This window comes from Tyto alba, unplaced genomic scaffold (assembly GCF_018691265.1).
Source record: "Tyto alba isolate M040663 unplaced genomic scaffold, T.alba_DEE_v4.0 Super-Scaffold_48, whole genome shotgun sequence".
NCBI lineage: Eukaryota > Metazoa > Chordata > Aves > Strigiformes > Tytonidae > Tyto > Tyto alba.
This window is the reverse complement of record NW_024881324.1, coordinates 15,918,444-15,936,460: the sequence shown is the minus strand read 5'-3', so window position 1 is coordinate 15,936,460 and position 18,017 is coordinate 15,918,444. Positions and strand designations below refer to the sequence as shown.

Here is an 18,017-nt window from a genome sequence, read left to right as displayed (position 1 = left end):
GCTGTGGCTGAGGGCACCTATGTGCTTCCTGGCTGTGGAGTTCAGCTCAGCAGAGGGAGGCCCCTCTGAGTGGGGCTTTGATGTTCAAACAGAAAGGAGGATTAGGATTTGAAGCAATGTTAGTTCTGAGGTGAGGAGAACCTGTTTGCTCTAAGCAATTAGTTTAGATATTTCAAGCGTATGTATCACTGTTTAGTTAAGCCTTATGCAGGCATTGGTGGGATGTGGTGATTATTGAACTGTTTAAAAACAAATCCTAAAGGAGAAGAATTACACTGCCTTTGCATTAGCATGTCTGCAGCAGGTGTAATTTAACATCGTCAACTCAGTTCAAACAGACTGGGAATTTGGCTGCCTGTACAGTGTGGGCTGTTTAGTTATTTTAATTGTCTTCTGTTGAAGCCCTAAATAGTAATTTCTTATCTGAATAGAGCTATAGGGAATGGGATGGGGGTAAACAGGAAAAAGACATAATTACGTTGGTTTAAATTCACACCACAGGTCACACCAAAAGATGGCCTTGTGTAAACAAGGCCTGTGTTTGTCCACACAGCTGGGTTCAGCTGTGTCTATTGCTGACATCCATTGTCAGCAACAGATCATTTTTGTAGTATAGCCAAGGCTTTAAAACAAAGACTGTAATCAGTCCTGTTGCATAGCTCGGTGACAGAGGTGGCATTATACTGATGGACAAAGCAAAGTGGTTTTTTAGCACTGCGTAGCAAGAAGAGGCAAGAATATTTGTTGATACAAGTATTTTCCTTTATTTTGGTGGTCAGCTGCTAAAGATCTACAATGAACCCATACCATACTTTCACCAGTCTTGAAATACTGTTTCCTTTTTAAAAAGCATAATAAAAATAGTGAAAATCGAAACACCTTGGCAAAACCTTTTTTATTTAAGGTACTGGTGGCTTTTGTGAATCATTGTTTATACTTGTATGTACTGTTGTGGCACAAGTAGCACGTATTTAAAAGTGAGTTTTGATATTTAGGAAACTCCTAGTTCTTTGCCACATGTCCAGGTCGTAGGTGGGGAGGAGCTGAAGACGTACTGCCCAACGGAGTGGGAGAGCTCTCCAGCAACAGTATTCGTGGTGGTATTCACAGAATAAAGCTGCATTTTATTGCTGCTGGGGAAAACTAAAAGCACGGTGACAGCTTTTTGGTGTTTGCTGTGGGTAGATACAGGGCTTTTTGTAGCATACATGCTATAGTTGCGTACCACTGCTTCGAAGCTGCATTTCAGTATGCCATACTCACATGGAGACCAGAAAAAATAGAATTCAAAACACGGTAGGCCAGGGCTGCATAACTAAGGTTGCAACAGAAACTTGAAAAAAAGTCTTCTGTTGGACTTTGATGTGTGAAGTTGAATTTGGCCTTACCCTATTACTACTCCTCTAGTATTACAGTGGGAGACACTGCAGTACAACGATTGACCATAAAGTACTTAAAAATCATATCCAGGGAATTGAGAAAGCCGCACACTTCATCTTGCTTCTTTATATTTGTGATGATTAAAAATACCAGCTCTAAAGTGGACTTGAAAAAGTACAAGAGCTTGCTATATGTTTGAGCTATGCTGGTGTCAAACTGTTGCATGTCTTGCTTCTCTGGCAAAGATGGGCGTTGACTCTACCTCTTATGCTGTAGCTACCATAAATGAGAGGGTGTCACATATCGTCTTCCAGGGACAATGTGCCAACCATTTCCCCCACATTAGTAATACTGGAAATGCAACAGGGCTTTTATGTGAAAACAGGTGTTAAGGATGTATGCAGTTTAGGATGTGATGAGAAAATGTTCTACAGGGGTTGGTCTGAGCAGTGTCTGCTTCAGCCTGGGGAGTCGTGAACTGTGGTGCTTGTGTTTTATTTTTATATATATATGTAGAGCATGTAAAACAGTTATACTTTTAAGTTTTCTAAAAGAAAATGCCGAACAATCCATAATGAGCACTTGATACAGGTTCCACATGTATCTAGAAAGCCTTTCCCTCTAGAATTGCTACCTCTCTGACTCTTCACTGTTTTTGTTGGAGCGTGGGTCTGTTGAACCCAGCCCAGATAACTTCAGGTATTTATTTGCAGCAGAATGTCTTGGGTTTTTTTCCTTCCAGTGGAAACCCTACTTTCTGCAGATAACGTCCATTCCTCTGGATGCTTTTTATTCTTTGACTGCAAGGGATATTCTAGTCAGCATTTTCTTACCCTCTATCAGTTTATCTCCGCAGTGATTCCCCACAGTGAGTCAGGGAAACCCAGTGCTTTATTAAGAACTGTCATCTTTTAGAAAAATGTTTTTCTCTTAATAAACAGTAGCAAGCACGCTTGCAGAGTCTTACTGCATTTAAGTCAACTGAAGACAATTGCAAAATTAAAATATCCCTTTATTGTTTGATTTGGGAACAATATAATTTCAGAATTTCAGTAGTCAACTTCAAAACAACTGATTAAAGTTTCTGGTGAACCAAAGTATTGTTAAGATGTTGTTCTCCTTTGTCACTCTTCGTTTTTCATCTCGATCCTCTATTTTCTAAGAATTTGTTGCAGAACAGTGTTGAAGAACGAAAACAGAAAAGTCTTTATCTCTGCCTCTGAGAATAACTGTTTGCTTATATGAGCATTAATTATAACAATTCAGACTAACAAAAAAGACTTCTGGAATCAACTGTAATTTTATTGAACTAATACCTTTGAAAATGTGGCTTTAACTTTTACAGTTATCTCTCTGGTAGAGGCATCATTTAGTGTATATCAGTTGTATGAAAATCTTAATTAAATTCTTTGTATAACAAAGTGTTTCCTTAAAAAAAAAAAAAAAGGCAAGCAGAGAATAACTAGAACATAAAACTTATAAAAACAACACTACTTTTTGCTTACTAGATTTTTTTCCACAGGACTTGATCATTTTAAGAAAAGATTTGCATCCTTTTTTGAGGCAAAAGTAGGGTTTGGATTTGTTTGGCTGCTTTATCATGGTTCACATTCAAAGTTACCAGTTCTGGTGCTTTAGATATTTTTAGAGTAACATGCCTTGCTAAGCACTGCTGGGTTGCTTATTAATGTTTATATCACATTCCAAACAAGGAGTTCTAGTAACAGTGTATGTAAGCGTTACACCTGAAATTACACATTCTCCTTTTTGGATTAACGAATGTCAGCGCTTTTTCATCTCCTGTGTTTTCAGTGTGATGAGAACTGTACCATACTGGGCAGGCTCTGGCACCATAAACAGACATAATACCTAGCTTTCAGAAATAACTGCTCAAAATAGCCTATGAATAATTTCTGTCTCATACTACAAGGGGAAGAAAAATAGTAGCTACAGTAGCAAAAGAACTGAACTAACTGAGTAACAAAAATTCAAGCATTTTAATGGATGTGGGAGGACTGGATTATTAATGGTCGCATTAGAGAAAAACACTGCACCGTCTGTTCCTCTCGAAGCTTATGGCTGTGTGTTTATAATGGAGACCACTTATCCTGAAGCCCTGTAGCTTGCATTGGAGAGGGGGAAAAAAGGTAGAAAAAACTCCTTGGCCTTCCTTTCAGTGGCAAGCTGCTTCAGTGCCAATGTCTCTGGGTTCAGGGTACTTTATGGCAAGGGCTGTATCGCTGCCCAGAAGTTTGGGTGTTGTCCCATCAGAGTTCATAAGGTCTTACAGATTGTCACTGGGCATTGATTAGGAGTTGCTGGGTTTTTCCTCTTTTTGTCTCTTAGACGTGGTGTTTGTACTTTCAGAATCCTAGCATGTGAGGCCAGTAAAAGTGCCAATGACAAAATGAGATGATTGCTTCTCTTGCAGTGAGCAACTAACAGAACATAGCACTGTTTGTGCAGACTGAGAAGTCTAAAATGGTGATGAAGTTGTTTGCTTCTCCTTTGATCTAAGCCATGCCTGCTCAAAAAACCATGCCTCACCCTTCTAGCATCTGACCCCTCCTCCTTGCATGGCACCTGTGTGGCGGTGCTTTGTCATGTCGCTAGCTCCATGACTCTATGAAAGGATATTTTTAATAGTATTGGGCAGAAAATACAAGAATTCTATATTGCAGTGGTTTTGTTTTCTTTTTAAAAATAAAGACTAGTAAATAAGCAAAGCAGCAGAATGTAGTTCACTTAGCTGTAGCCTCAAGATTTAGTAAGGGCAGAAGTTGCTGTTCCTTGGATTTGTCGCTTATAGGTCTCTGTAGAATGATGCTAGCTGTATATAGTGCTAGCTGGTATGATTTCTTTAGCCTCTATACATGGTGTGTGTTTGACCTTATCCTTTCTAGAAAACCGTGTTAAATCCCCAATTCTCCATTTTTTGTTATATTTTTACTGCTCTTGGACAGTTTTCTAACTCACTGAGAAGAGATGAGTGCTCAGCGCTTTGCTGCTGCTGCTGGAATTTCTTTTTTTTTTTCCCCCTCCAGTAAGATATAAATGAGATAACTTTCTTCCATCGTTTAATTCCTGCTTTGGACCCTTGAAACCAAGAAAGGGCGATGACTATTATCCCCTTACCTCCACTCACTTGGGTATACTGACTAGTCATGCAGCAATATAGAAGACTTATGCACTGTGTTTTTGCCGCTGTTAGTTGCTAACTGAAGTTTATCAAATCTCTTAATTTTTTTTTTTCTGGTTCTAGAGTATGACATAACTTCACTGATAAAAATTAATCCATTTTACTTACTAGTTTGTCAAACCTTTCCGCTTTTCCCCCTTGCCACCCATCTGTGGACTTGCAGCAACAATGTAAACCATGTTAGATTAGCTATATATGCCGATGGTGACTTATGCTGTGCTTAAAACCAGTTCATCTTGTGCTAGTAGGGATGAAGGAAATGTTCTTGTTTTATTTCAGTATTAACACTGATGTGCCTCTTGACTTCCAGGTTGCATCACAACGCATAAGCTCAGTGGATCTTTCATGCTGCAGCCTGGAGCACCTGCCTGCCAACCTGTTTTATAGCCAAGACCTCACTCATCTCAATTTAAAGCAGAACTTCCTGAGGCTAAACCCCAGCCCATCCACAAGTAGAGCGCTTAGTGAATTACAAAGGTAAAGTGATATGCTTCTACTGGTCTTCCTCTGCCCTTGGAGCCAAGTGACTGCTGCTCTGCAGGAACTTTTTAAAAAAATTCCTACCTCCTCTTGTGGAGGATTTGGCTTGGCTGTAATGCTTCAGAAATTGGTTAACCCTGTGTGTTAGAAACAGACTAGCTTTCATAAAAACCTTAAAGTTTTTCTTGTAAATAGAAGGCTATTTTCAGTCCAAAATGCAGTTTTCAGAATGTGTTGTTTTCATCTGCCTGCTGGGGCCAGACTGTAGGTCTTCAATCTTTGACTCACATGAGTGAATATGAGTTGGTGAGATGCCCATCAAAGGGATGCTTTGTAGGTAGGAGCAGTACTGCATGTGACTTGACTTAGAAGTTTTTTGTTACTCCCCAAGCAAAGAACCCTGATTTAATAAATTCAGCCTGATTCCTGTCCTCTTTCTACTCTGTTTAACCCTAATTCTTCCTTCTTAGTAACTGTGACCTTCCAGTTGTTCTTTTCACTGCAGCTCATCTAAGAATGTAACAAATGGGTAGGCAGCAGCACGATCGGTGATCTGAATGATTTAATGCATGTGTCCCGTGGAATCAGCAGGCTTTCTGTATTCAGAAAGATGAATGTTTCCATACTGAATATAAAACTGTGATTTTAATTTCAGTGGTAACTGAATTACAGGGTACCTCAGGATTATATCTGTGGATGGTCCTAATCAAACGAAATGGTTTAGACCACTTTTTAAAATCCCTTCCTATTTGAAAAACAACCAAAAAATACAAGATGGATTATGTGGGCTGTTGTAGTTTTATATAATTCCAATTTAATTCTGGAAAAACAACAAATTTGACGTATTGAAAGATGAATGAACCCAGCAGGTCTGCTTCACAAACAAAGGAGTCAGTGATTCCAAGAGCTTATGAACACAGTCTGGAGAGGAATACTGTTTTAAATGTTCTGTGAATGTCGGTATAGGTCTCCAGATAGCAAGTGGAATTTTAGCATAAGTTAGGTGATGAACATGGGCAAATAATTAATGTCCTTATTTTAATGATTTTTTTTTTGTTGTTTTTTCCTTTTTAAATATCAGAAAGTGTATGGGAGATACCTGATTATAGTTTGTCCGTGTACATACAGCTTATTCTGTTTGGGAGTACAAAGCGCTTATAAATAATGTGATGGGCAATGTTCATTGTCTGTTTAATGTTTTCTTGGTACTGCAATTGTAGGAACAGCTGAAGAGTCTTGCTGCAAGTTAATAAACTGTTAAAATTTTTCTCACTAACATGAGCCTGAATGTGCAAGAGTGAAAGAGTTCAGGTGACCAAATAGAACTGTCCTGTTTTCTGTGATTCTGCATCAGGAAAATCTGGACAAGTGACATATACCAGAGGTGGTGCAAAACTGATTGTGTCATGTTCTTCTGAGAGCTGGTCTGTCATGGTTTGAGCTCAGAGGGCAATTGAGCACCACACAGCCACTCCCTCCTCCCTTCCCTCCCAGCGATGAGAAGGGACAAATAAGCCAGGCTTGGGATTCGAGATAGGACTGGGAGGGATAAATCACCCATTATTGTCATGGGCAAAAGGCAGACTCGTTAGGGGAAGAAAAAGAGAACATAGATTTATTACAGACACTAACAACACATAACAGAGTAGGACAGTGAGAAGCATTGCCACACCCTGAGAACACCTTCCCCCCACCCCTCCCTTCTTCCCGGGCTCAGCTCTGCTCCCGATATCTCTGCCTCCTCCCCGCAGCGGTGCAGGGGCAGGGAATGGGGGGTGCAGTCAGTGCTGCTGCTTCTTCCATCTTCAGTGGGGGGAGCTTCTGGAACTTCCCCCTGCTCCAGTGTGGTCCCCCTCTCACAGGAGACAGTCCTCCAAAAACTTTCTCCGACATGAGTCCCTCCCACAGGCCGCAGCGTTCCCCACACTGCTTCATTGTGGGTCACCAACTTTCTCCGACTGGATTCTCTCCCACGGCTGCAGCCCTTCCCGAGCTGCTCCGGTGTGGGACACCCCCGCATGCTGCAATCCTCCCAGCCCTGAACTACAACAGCGGGGCTACCTTTTCCCACAAGACCCCGGCCTTCTTCGGGCACAGCACCTTGATCAGCCAAGCAAAAAACAGAGGCCATAAATCAGTGTCTGCTCCACCGTAGATCTTCATAGGTGGCAGAGGGGGCCGCCCTGCCATCTCCCCACAGGATACAGGGGGGTCTCTGCTCCAGCACACCTCCCCCCCTCCCTTTCTTCCTCTGTTCCTCCACTGACCTTGGTGTTCACGCAGCTGCAGCAACTCCTCCTCACCAGTCCGACTCCTCCTCCCCACGTCCCTTCTTAAATACGTTATCGCAGAGGCGCAGCTGGTTGGCTCAGTTTTGGTTCAGAGATGGAGCTGACTTGGAGCTGGGGGAGCTTCGAGAAGCTTCTCACAAGGGGCCATGCCTACAGCCCCCTCCCTTGCTACCAAAAAACCCCACCGCTCACTCAAACCCAGGACGTGGTCCTATTCTGTCAGCAAATAACTCTGCTCTGCCTCCATTGCTTTGAGCTTGTCAAGAAGTCATGGGGAAGGTCTGTAAACTTCTGAAACAAAAAAAGGAATGATTAGGAAGGCTACATGACACTGTTTCTGTGGATCAGAGCCAGTGCCTCACAAACTCCTGCCCCTTGGCGCTGGCCTTCCATTTGCCACTGGTGACGTCCTCCAGCCTTGTCCTCCTCCAGCACGGCTGGCATGACCCAGGCCGTGAGTAGCTGGAAGCTGCTGCTGCTGTTCCTGTTGTGCCACTGGAGAGGGCTGAGTGAGCTGGTAGTTCCTGCTGAGCGTCAGGAGGAGCAGTGCCCCATCAGTTATCTTTTGCCTCCTGACAGCAGCAAAAGCATGAGCTTGGAGTGCTCTCCCGAGCCATGATTCTTCCTGCCATAAGAAACACAGTGCTGGCTTCTCCTTCTTAGGGTGGGAAAACTTGAGTTTTACTTGTGCTGCCAAAAACCTCTGAGCCAACTCAACTGCTACTGCAAGTCTGCTTTTCTGTAGAAAGTAAATACAGAAATACCTATCAAGAAGGGAACACTGAATCTTTTTGAAATGATTAGTGAATCCTAGTATGAAGGCATGTGCAAAGTAAGGCAAACCTGAGAACACACATTATTTGTCTGACTTTTTTTTTTTTTTTTTAAATCTAATTTCAGAAAACCATTTTCAGAATTTTTGCAGGCTACATGAGGTAAAACTTGACTGGATAAACCAAAATCTTTTTTTGTTCACCCATGCTCTTTCAAATCACTGCAAAACAAGTACAAAACTTCTGCTGTTCTGATGTGATACTGTTGGCTTTTATACCAAATTCTCAATTGCTAAATTGCAGCCACACACAGGGCACAGCACCAATGAATCAAGCCCAGAAGTATTTAAGGCTCCAAAATAACCATGTGCTTGGATGTTGTGAACAAAAATGCATTGGCATTTATATACCTACCCTTCCTGGTACAATTTTAGATTAAAATCTGGTTATCAAGGCAGTCTAGCAAAATTTGTATTGCTATAAGCGGCTCTTCATGCTAGCTGTTCCTCTTAATAAATCACTTTAGGTGGTAATTTAACAAATGCTTATGAATGCTGTATTTCAAAACAAGAGGTATGTCAAAGGAAGAAGAAAATACCAACTTTTCAGCTACCCACTGAGTAGACTTACAAGCGGCTGGGTCATAGTAATGAGATGCTGACATATGCACTGACTTGGCCGGTACAGTCAGGAATGGACTGGGGAAAAACCAAAAATTCCTTCTTTTGCTTATGCAGTTACTTCTTTCAGTTCTTAAAATAATCTAATTTATTGCATTTCTGAATAAAATATTTAGTCCTGCTCAAAACATTGCGTAAGTGAAAAGCTTCCATCTTGGGAGCTAAATTGCTGGTAGCGTGTGAAAGTTTACAGAGGTATAGATGTATTTTTTTTTTTCTTGGTAGCTATACTTGCATTGCTTTACTGTCCACACAAACTTTAAGTATGTTGCTGTAGATACTCTGCAGCTTTGAACTTCTGTAACTGGGTTGTCTGAATGTTGAAAGGCAGATACAGCTGCCCATATTTTTCTCCCATTTACCAGGGAATATGTATTTCACACTATGTATAAAAGTAGGCACTCTGAAAATTCATTTATGTTGAAAAAACCCACAGCAAATGTTGGTACTTGTTCTCCCTCACAGTAGTTTTTTTTTAAAATGATAGGAAAGGGTGTTTGTGTTTCAGGGGAGAGAGGAGATTCCCCAGTTGAAAGATTGCCCAGCTGTTGCAGTATTGGAAGGGGCTGACATGCCTTGTGCTAATATCCCCATTGAGTCAGAATTTGCCTTAAAGCCCTTGGTATTTTAGCTCCTGTGTACTGCAAATGGAGCAACTGAAGACATTCTGTTGTCTTAGGTTGTCACAAATTTTATTGCTTACACTCTTTTAATGTTGGTTGGTGGATTTTTTTTTTAACCAAGAAGTTGAGATTTATATGTACACTGTGTTCCCAAACCTCACTTTCCCCATATCTACAATGCAACTTCACAGCTCTTGTCCTGAAATGCGGAGTTCAGGCTTACTAGTTTTGCAGAGTACTATTGCTCTAAGTTTGAAGCAAATGACTAAACCATAGTCCTTATTTACTGTTGCTCTGCTTCACTGGGCTAAGCGCATTTTATATTTATACGTAATTGTTTCAGTCAGTGCTGTTGGAAAAAACTACTGGCATCAAGAACACTGTTTGCTTGTTAATATTGAAAAGTAAGTTGCCAGTACCTGCATTTTTAATATAAGCCTGTTGCAGATTTAAGAGGAAGAAAAAGAAAGGACAAAGAAAGAAAGGAAGGAGGGATGTAATAAGCCAGAATGTTTGTTTTAATGATAAACAAAATGATGCTTGCCAATTTTATCTGAAAAACAAGTTGTTATTCTGATTGTGGTTGTTAATTATTAACAGTAATTATATAGATTTTTTTTTTTTTAATCTTAAGATCAGTTGGTATCTTTTCTCTCCCAGAGACTCTTTAGAAGTTATCTGTCTTCTCTGGCATCTCTGCTGAAACTCTCCTGCGCTAGTGGCAGTAATTTCAAGTTGCATCTACAGGGTATGAGAAGGCTAGATGACTCTGAGATACTGATGCAAGTGTTTCTGAAATCCCTTGCTACTTCCAACTGTAGGACGGCTGGTTTTACCTGAAAATGCAGAATTTGGGTAGTCTTCAAGCTAAACCCTCCTTACAAACCTTTTGTGCAGTAAGTGCACTCGTTGCTCAGAGAACACTTAGGTTCCCAAACAGCGAGGGGAGACAGTGTGAGTGACCCAGCTGGTGTGAATCCAGCAGACAGGCTTGCTAGAAGTCAGGGAGAGATGTAGTTTGAGACCAACCAAGTGGCAAGCTGGAGACTTTCTTCCTTGCTCCTCAATCTCTAGGGACAAGCTAGCATCAAAGTACATCGAAGTGCTCCTTGTGACTGTTGCTTTTAGTGTATGAAACAGAGGTTAGCGAAGAAAGTGGGATGGATTAATGACCTGCCAAGTATACACCTTTGTCCTTACCAGACCCCACAGGGCACTGGCAATAGATGCACTGGAAAAGATTGGAGATTTCTCCTTTTTTGTTTGGTTGGGGGTTTGGTTTTTGTTGTTGTGGTGGTGTTTTGTTTTGTTGTTTTTTTTTTTTTTTTTTGAGGGATGGTGGTGAGGTGTTTTGTTTAGATTGGAGGGGGGGCTGTGTGTTTGCTTTTGTTTTTTTTGGGATGCTCTTCTGGAAAGGAATTTGTTTTTAAATGCATACATTTACATTATTTAAATGAATCCAGCTAACATGGGGAGTGTGCTACCGCAAGGAATGGAGTGCCATTGCATGCTTCACAGTGTGGGAAGATGCTGGGAGCTTTCTCTCATACTCTGATGGTCTCTGAGCCAGGGAACTTCTGTACTCATTTCTCCTCTTTCACTTGGAGCTGAAGACTGAGGCATAGCCATCTAAACAGTAGGGTGAGAAGGAGAAGTTGGCATGATATTGACAACCAGAGCTCTACTAGTAACAAACTCAGTCCAGTGTTTGCTATATTCTGGTGCTAAGTTTATTTTCTCAGCTATGTAGCCTTGGAATTTTTTTTTTTTTCTATTTATAATACTGAAGAAGACACTTGGAATACGTTGTTTATGTAACTTTACTGCTTTTGTCTTATTCAGCTTGTGAATACATGGGAGGAAGAGTTTGGTTTTGTTAGTGGATCTCTCCAGATCTTCGTGGCTGTTATATGTAGCTCCTGTATACCTTTCTGAACTCAATAAAGTATCCTTATGTGAATACTCGGCAAAAATCAGTGACATTCGATTAAAGAAAAATAAATTGCAAAATCAAATTGCTACAAGTGTCTAAGTAGTAAAGTTTGCAAAATTGGTTTAATGCCTGAAACGCATTGGATTTTTTGGATTGTTGAAATTGGAACGATGAACTCCATAATAGTGGTAGGAGAAAAAGAGATGGCACTAAGGAAATATGCTATAAAATAGCGTTTTTAAAAATAGTATAGTCTAAAAGTAGAAATTGCAGTTACTAATTGCATTCTGTTTAGTAGAACTGTTAGGCTAAGTACAGCAGTATCTCTTCCAAGTAATGCTTCAAACAGTAGTGAAGATATTTATGGAATCCAGTTATTCTCTATCAGCCTACTCAGATTTATTTATCTATTGCTTTCTGATATGGCTTCCAAAGTAAGGGGTTTCTTTTCATGTATTTAAACATGTTTCAGTTTGGAAGCCCAGACCTAGCTAATGCTTCTGTAATTCAAATACAACTTTCCGCATAGAGAAGGAGAATATATTTTTACTTTCTAGGAATTCTGTTCTTCCTCTGAGGATAGTCTTTCCCTCCCCTAGCAAAGCAGTGTGCACTAGGTATGTGCAGAAACTGAGAGCTGCAAATTACAGTAATGTAGGTTCATATTATTTCTACTAACAAAATACACATTTTGGGTTTTTTTGGCTTTATGATAGTTTTACCAACTATGTAACAGGATAAAAGCTTTATTGTTGTCTTAAGTTTGAAGGTAGTCTGAATTTGACTTAATATCTGTGAATATTTGTGTATTTTGAAAAAGAACTGCTTAGATTTAAGGTTATAAGATTATTGCCTTTTATGCAGTGTGGTCTGTCTCTTTTTTTTTTTCTTCATATAATCTACTGATTAATTTTGGCATATTGATTCAAGTCGATATGCCAGAATAATTGTGCCTCTTATAGTTTTAAATGTTGAATAGAGGGGAGAAATATCAGAATGACTGTCCCTGGTGTGTTGACATAAAGGGTAGTGAAGATACCAAAACTGCAGCTATCAGTCTGCTTTTTTCTTTCTTTTTCTTTTTCCCCCATGAGGTTTAAAAAGGGAGGAAGGAAATAAAAAGTCAGGTAGAATGATGTTTTCCTTTATTCTTTCAGCTAATGGAGAAATTGATAGTTGATGGGTGAATCTGTTCAAGTTTCTTCTGACTTGATCAGAATAAATCTTTGCCCTCAAACTAAGTGACCCTCTTCCCTGAGATGACTTTACTCCACCTGATTTTGTGTGGTGTGATGTGAGCTACATGGTTTCTGGATGAACAGGAGTCTTGTCCAGAGAAAAGGAGTGGAAAACACCAGCAGAGCTCCTCCTTCCTCTTCTCTATATTATCCATTGGAAATTCTTCTTGTGCCCAATCTGGTGAGGGCTGCCACCGGCCTCAGTTAGGCAAGGTCTTCGCCTGCAGCATCCAAGTGAGTCTCCCTAGATGTTGCAGAAACAGTCTACCTCTAGTCAGCTATCTTGACAAATTTAGCAGGGCAAGAGGCCTGGAATAGTTTTGTTTTGTTTTTTTTTTTTTTTTTTTAATTGTCTATCTATAAGGCTTTTACAATGACACCTTTCTGGGAAGGGAAATGCTATGACAGTATTTCTGGCACTAGGCCAGCTGCTTCCTTAGGCAGTAAGGCTATGGATGGGGAATCTGATGCAGCTGCAGAGGGGCAGTAAATTAGACCTTTTATTTCCAAGGAGGAAGTGGGTGTGTCAGGTTTATATGCTAATTCTCTTCATCGTGGCCAAAGTAGCAGGCATTGATGAAAGTGGAAAGTTGTAGTTCGGTTCCAACGCTTGCCACAATGTGAGTTGAGGGACAGTTGTGCTACAGCTTGAAATGATGTTCAGCTGCAGCCACAGCATAGTCATGAGACAGCCCAAATACTGGAGATAGTACTGGGAAAATTATGTTTTCCTTAAACGGAGTCCCTTGTTAAGCCACGTCTTCTGTTTTCTGTAGTAAAATACTGCTTTTTAATTGCTTTTGGTAACAGTAAGGCAAGACTGGTTTTGTCAAATGAGTCTGTTATGGCTGCATTTCATTGACAGTGTATGGCCAATTCGAATATACTATTTCCCCACCTACCTCCAAAACATAGCGTAACACAAATGCTCTACTGTGTAATGGAAATTCCTCTGCTGTGCACATCAGGTAGATCTGAATTTGAAATCAGCCTGTCAGTTCATTGAGTTGCCATGATACAAACGTCTCTTGTTAGTCCCTCTCCTCATTTTGCATATATCAAACTAAAATCACTCCTGAAGTGGCAGCTTCAGGATTAAGTGGGCATTTTTTGACTCAATTATGGCAATTAGTGTTATTGCATGTTTAAACCCAAGGGCTGACATGTCAACATTTTGCTATAGCTTAAAGTAGGACTAATTTTGGTCAGAGAGGTGACTTTATTGGTCATTACAATAGAACGCTTAGTGAGCTAACCAAACATACTGTGGTGAGAGATGCTGTTGACTTTTTTTAACAGATAACAAAGTCTAGAATCAGGGGAGGAGGGAGAAGGGAAAGGAAAGCAGACCTATGGACGTGATATGAGGTTATTGCACTGTCATGCCTCAAACGAGCAATGAGCCTTTTTTTCTTTCTATCAGTGCCATGGGGGCAGCATTGATATGTGCCCCTGCTTCTGGTAGGAGTAAAGATTTGCATGTGAGAAAACAGCAAAGATGTTGCTCTGTAAAATCTATTTAAAGCCCAACACTGCAAACTCAGCAGCAACAGAAAACTTGAGTCTGTACAATACTTCTCTCCTACCTTGTTTATATTGATGCTACAAGCAATACTGGTGCTACTGACTGTAAATCTAGATATGAGAAGCACTATAAACATTTCAGCATTTTAAAAGTGCATCATGGCAGTGCTGCATAATGGAAGTGCACTAACCCATCTGTGAGGTGGATAGTGGGAAGTGAGTGGCCACTTAGATCTTTGAGCAAATGCCTGCTAGTTTGGCTCAGTAATGTTCTGTACTTGACTGTGCTCCATGAGAAGAAATGAGACTTTAGCATTTGATAAATGAACAAGTTTACAAAGGAGGAAGAAAATACCTCTTTTCTGCCAGTGGTCTTAAGTTAATCTCTTTGCTTTAACTAAGCTTATGGTGTCTGTCTTTCAGCTTTTCTTTAAATGTGATTTAACAATGAACTCGGTGGATTATTTGTCATACACTTATATGTGCATTTTCAGCTTCTGTATGAGTATATCCAATACTGGGTGTACTACTTATCCTCCCTTAAATACTATATACACCTGTTAACCTGTTCAGTTTGTGTCCTTAGTAATTAGATTACTCACAGAAGACACTTAGTAAACACACATTAGGGTAGTAGGGATGTAATCCAGATACATGGGGGGAGGGGTGATTTTTATTTTTTTTTGCCCCCTTTGACCTAGAACAATTCTCCACAAGAACGTGCACAGAAAACCTTGAAGCTGGACACTGCATTGGAGTTACAGTATTTTTTGAGCTTCCTTCGACACCACCACTGCCCTAGTCCTTTCCTCTGTGTATTAGCTTGATCTTTTGCAGTTTTATCTCAAGATTGTATTTGAGGTCTTCCAACAGATTGTAGTTTTCACTTCATTAGTGGGCAAAAGCCCTGGGATTGTTGTTCTGAGACTCTAGAGTGGCACAGTTAAAGGCTGTAGCCTTCATGTTGGTTATTAAATAAGTTGTTTCTTTTTTACATGTCTGACTTGAAAATTGGAATGGTTGCATTTTTGATATTTCTCCAGCAGCTTAGTTACTTTGACTTAATCTTCCTGTCTTCAATACTATTTTTGCACTTACCTAAATACTGAAAAAAAACATAATTTCGAAAGGCCCCAGAGTCCACTACTTAGAGCACTCTTGATTGTATTTGCAGTTGACGTTGGGGAAGATGTGGGACAGCTGTTCCACCACAGAATCACCCCAAGTTTCAAGGCAGTGTATCTGTGGCCTAAATCTAGTTATCGTCAAGATAAATGCAGGATTATACATTTCAGTTCTAGGTTCAAAATTTTTAATCCCTTTCTCTCAAAATAGAGGAGTACGAAGGTATAGTGTTTAAAATGTGCTTGCTTTTTTTTTTTTTTTTTCTGACTAGCAGTCCTCATTAACATCAGCTAGCTTACCCTAGCCTCCTTTTTATTTTACAGTTCTCCCTCTAGAGATATATTAGTCATTGCTTCTGCACGGTAGCATTTTTTCCCCTGCAGCACTAATGTGATTGCAAGATTTCATTTAGACTCCATCTAACTCTGTTCCAAACTTTTCTTCTGCCTCCAGCATAGCACAGAGTGTTCAAAATCTATGATAACTCTGGCAGTGGTTTTTCCTTCTTTATTTATTTATTTATTTGTTTGTTTGTTTATTTATTTATTTATTTATTCTGCCATCATTGCACCAAAGTACTAATAGAGACCTCAGCATTCCCTTGCTTGCTGCAAGTCTGTGTAAATGTTAAGTGTGTTTACAGCCTGTCTTTCGGGGTAAAATCCACACTTCACATGCAACTCCCATTGAAATATGATGTGACGGCACTACTTACATTTTCTTGTTGAGTTTTAGTCAGTGACACGAGTTTGATTTAGGCAATGCTAAAGGTGTGTGTCATTTGATTGCAGTAGCTGGTAAGGATTTTGAAGAGTCTTGGTGTTAGAACTCTTTAACCTCTTAATGCTTGCTGCATTTTCTGTTCATGTATTCTGGTCGGAGGAGGACAAAGTGCTTTGAGGTAAGAATGTGCTGGGCCAGTGGTGCACTGGTACATTCTGTCAGAGATTACTTTCATGTGGAGTAACAGTGTTCATAGGTGCAGTTTTACTTCCTTCGCAGTGTTATATAAAACCCTGCTCGCACAAATAAAGCCTTAACAAAGGGAAAACAAAGTCTAAATAAAACATCCTGGTGTAAACTATGCCAAAAAAGAAACTTCCTCCTATCTATTGGAATCTGACACAGATCTTTTCATTCATCCTTTTACTTGCCTTTAGGCATACCTCCCAGTGGTTGTTAGGCAACCATAATAATGTTGCTGAACATTCAGACTGGCTAATTGGATTGTCCCCTTCTTGGGTTTTTTGTTTAAATGGTCTTGGTTATCTTTAAGGCAAGCACATGCAAGTTGCTTCATTGGCTAACATGGTAAACCAAGGGCCTTTTAACAGTTCTGTGACAAGTCAAGGACAAAAGTTTGAAATCTTTGTGAGCTTTGACATTGTATTTAATTGAAAGCATAAGAATTTGTGTTTTTCACTACAGAAGTCTTGCAAAATTCTGCTTTAATTCAGCACATTTCCCAGGTGTATTCAAACTAGCCTATTCTAATGAGAATTTTTGGTTGAAAGGCAGTATCTACTCACATGAATGGAGCTGAGCTGCACCACAAAAATTTAGTGTTCAAATAGAACCATAGATCTGTTTGGGTTGGAAGGGACCTCAAAGATCATTTAGTTCCAACCTTCCTGCCATGGACGGGGACACCTTGCACTAGACGGGGTTGTTCAAAGCCCTGTCCAACCTGGCCTTGAACACTTCAAGGGATGGGGCAGCCACGTCTCTGGGCAACCTGTGCCAGTGTCTTTCCACCTTCACATTAAAGAATTTCTTCCTTCTATCTAATCTAAATCTACTGTCAGTTTAAAACCATTACCCCTCGTCCTATCACTACACACCCTGATAAAAGAGTCCCTGCCCATCTTTCCTGTAGTCCCCTTTAAATACTGGAAGGCTGTTTTAAGGTCTCCCTGGAGCCTTCTCTTCTCCAGGCTGAACAACCCCAACTCTCTCAGCCTGTCCTCACAGGGGAGGTGCTCCAGCCCCCTGATCATCTTTGTGGCCTCCTCTGGACTCGCTTGAGCAGGTCCATGCCCTTCTTATACTGGGGGCCCCAGAGCTGGACACAGCACTGCAGGTGGGGTGTCACAAGAGCCAAGTAGAGGGGAAGAATCCCCTCCCTCGACCTGCTGGCCATACTTCTCTATATGTATCTCAGGATACAGTTGGCTTTCTGAGCTGTGAATGCACATTGCTGGCTCATATTCAGTTTTTCATTTACCAAAACCCCCAAGTCCTTCTCCACGGGGCTGCCTTCCATCCACTCATCACCCAGCCTGTATTTTTGATTGGGATTGCCCTGATCCGTGTGCGAGACCTTGCACTTGGCGTGTTGAACTTCATGAGGTTTGCATGGGCCCACCTCTCAAAGCTGTCCAGGTCCCTCTGGATGGCATCCCTGCCCTCCAGCACGTTGACTGCACCACACAGCTTGGTGTCATCAGCAAGCTTGCTGAGGGTGCACTCAATCCCGCTGTCCATGTCACAGACAAAGATGTTAAACAGCATCAGTCCCAGTATCGACCCTTGAGGAGCACCGCTCATCACCAGTCTCTACTTGGACATCGAGCCATTGACCATAACTCTCTGAGTGCGACCATTCAGCCAATTCTTTATCCGCTGAGTGGTCTGTCTGTCAAATCCATGTCTCTCCAATTTAGAGATAAGAATGTTGTGTGGGACAGTGTCAAATTCTTTGCACTAGTCCAGGCAGATGATATCAGTTGCTCTTCGTTATCCACCAACACTGTAACTCCATTGTAGAAAGC

At 40.8% G+C, this 18,017-nt stretch overlaps 1 protein-coding gene across 3 annotated transcripts in view; it reads left to right on the top strand.

Moving 5' to 3' along the window:
* The window catches only part of PHLPP1 (PH domain and leucine rich repeat protein phosphatase 1), a 142,844-nt gene that overhangs the window by 86,931 nt on the left and 37,896 nt on the right, over positions 1–18,017 (top strand). For all 3 annotated transcript variants that reach the window (XM_042806717.1, XM_032991914.2, XM_032991915.2), the window contains exon 4: positions 4,890–5,056. In XM_042806717.1, the coding sequence (XP_042662651.1) occupies positions 4,890–5,056 (167 nt within the window). The remainder of the gene's footprint in view (positions 1–4,889; positions 5,057–18,017) is intronic.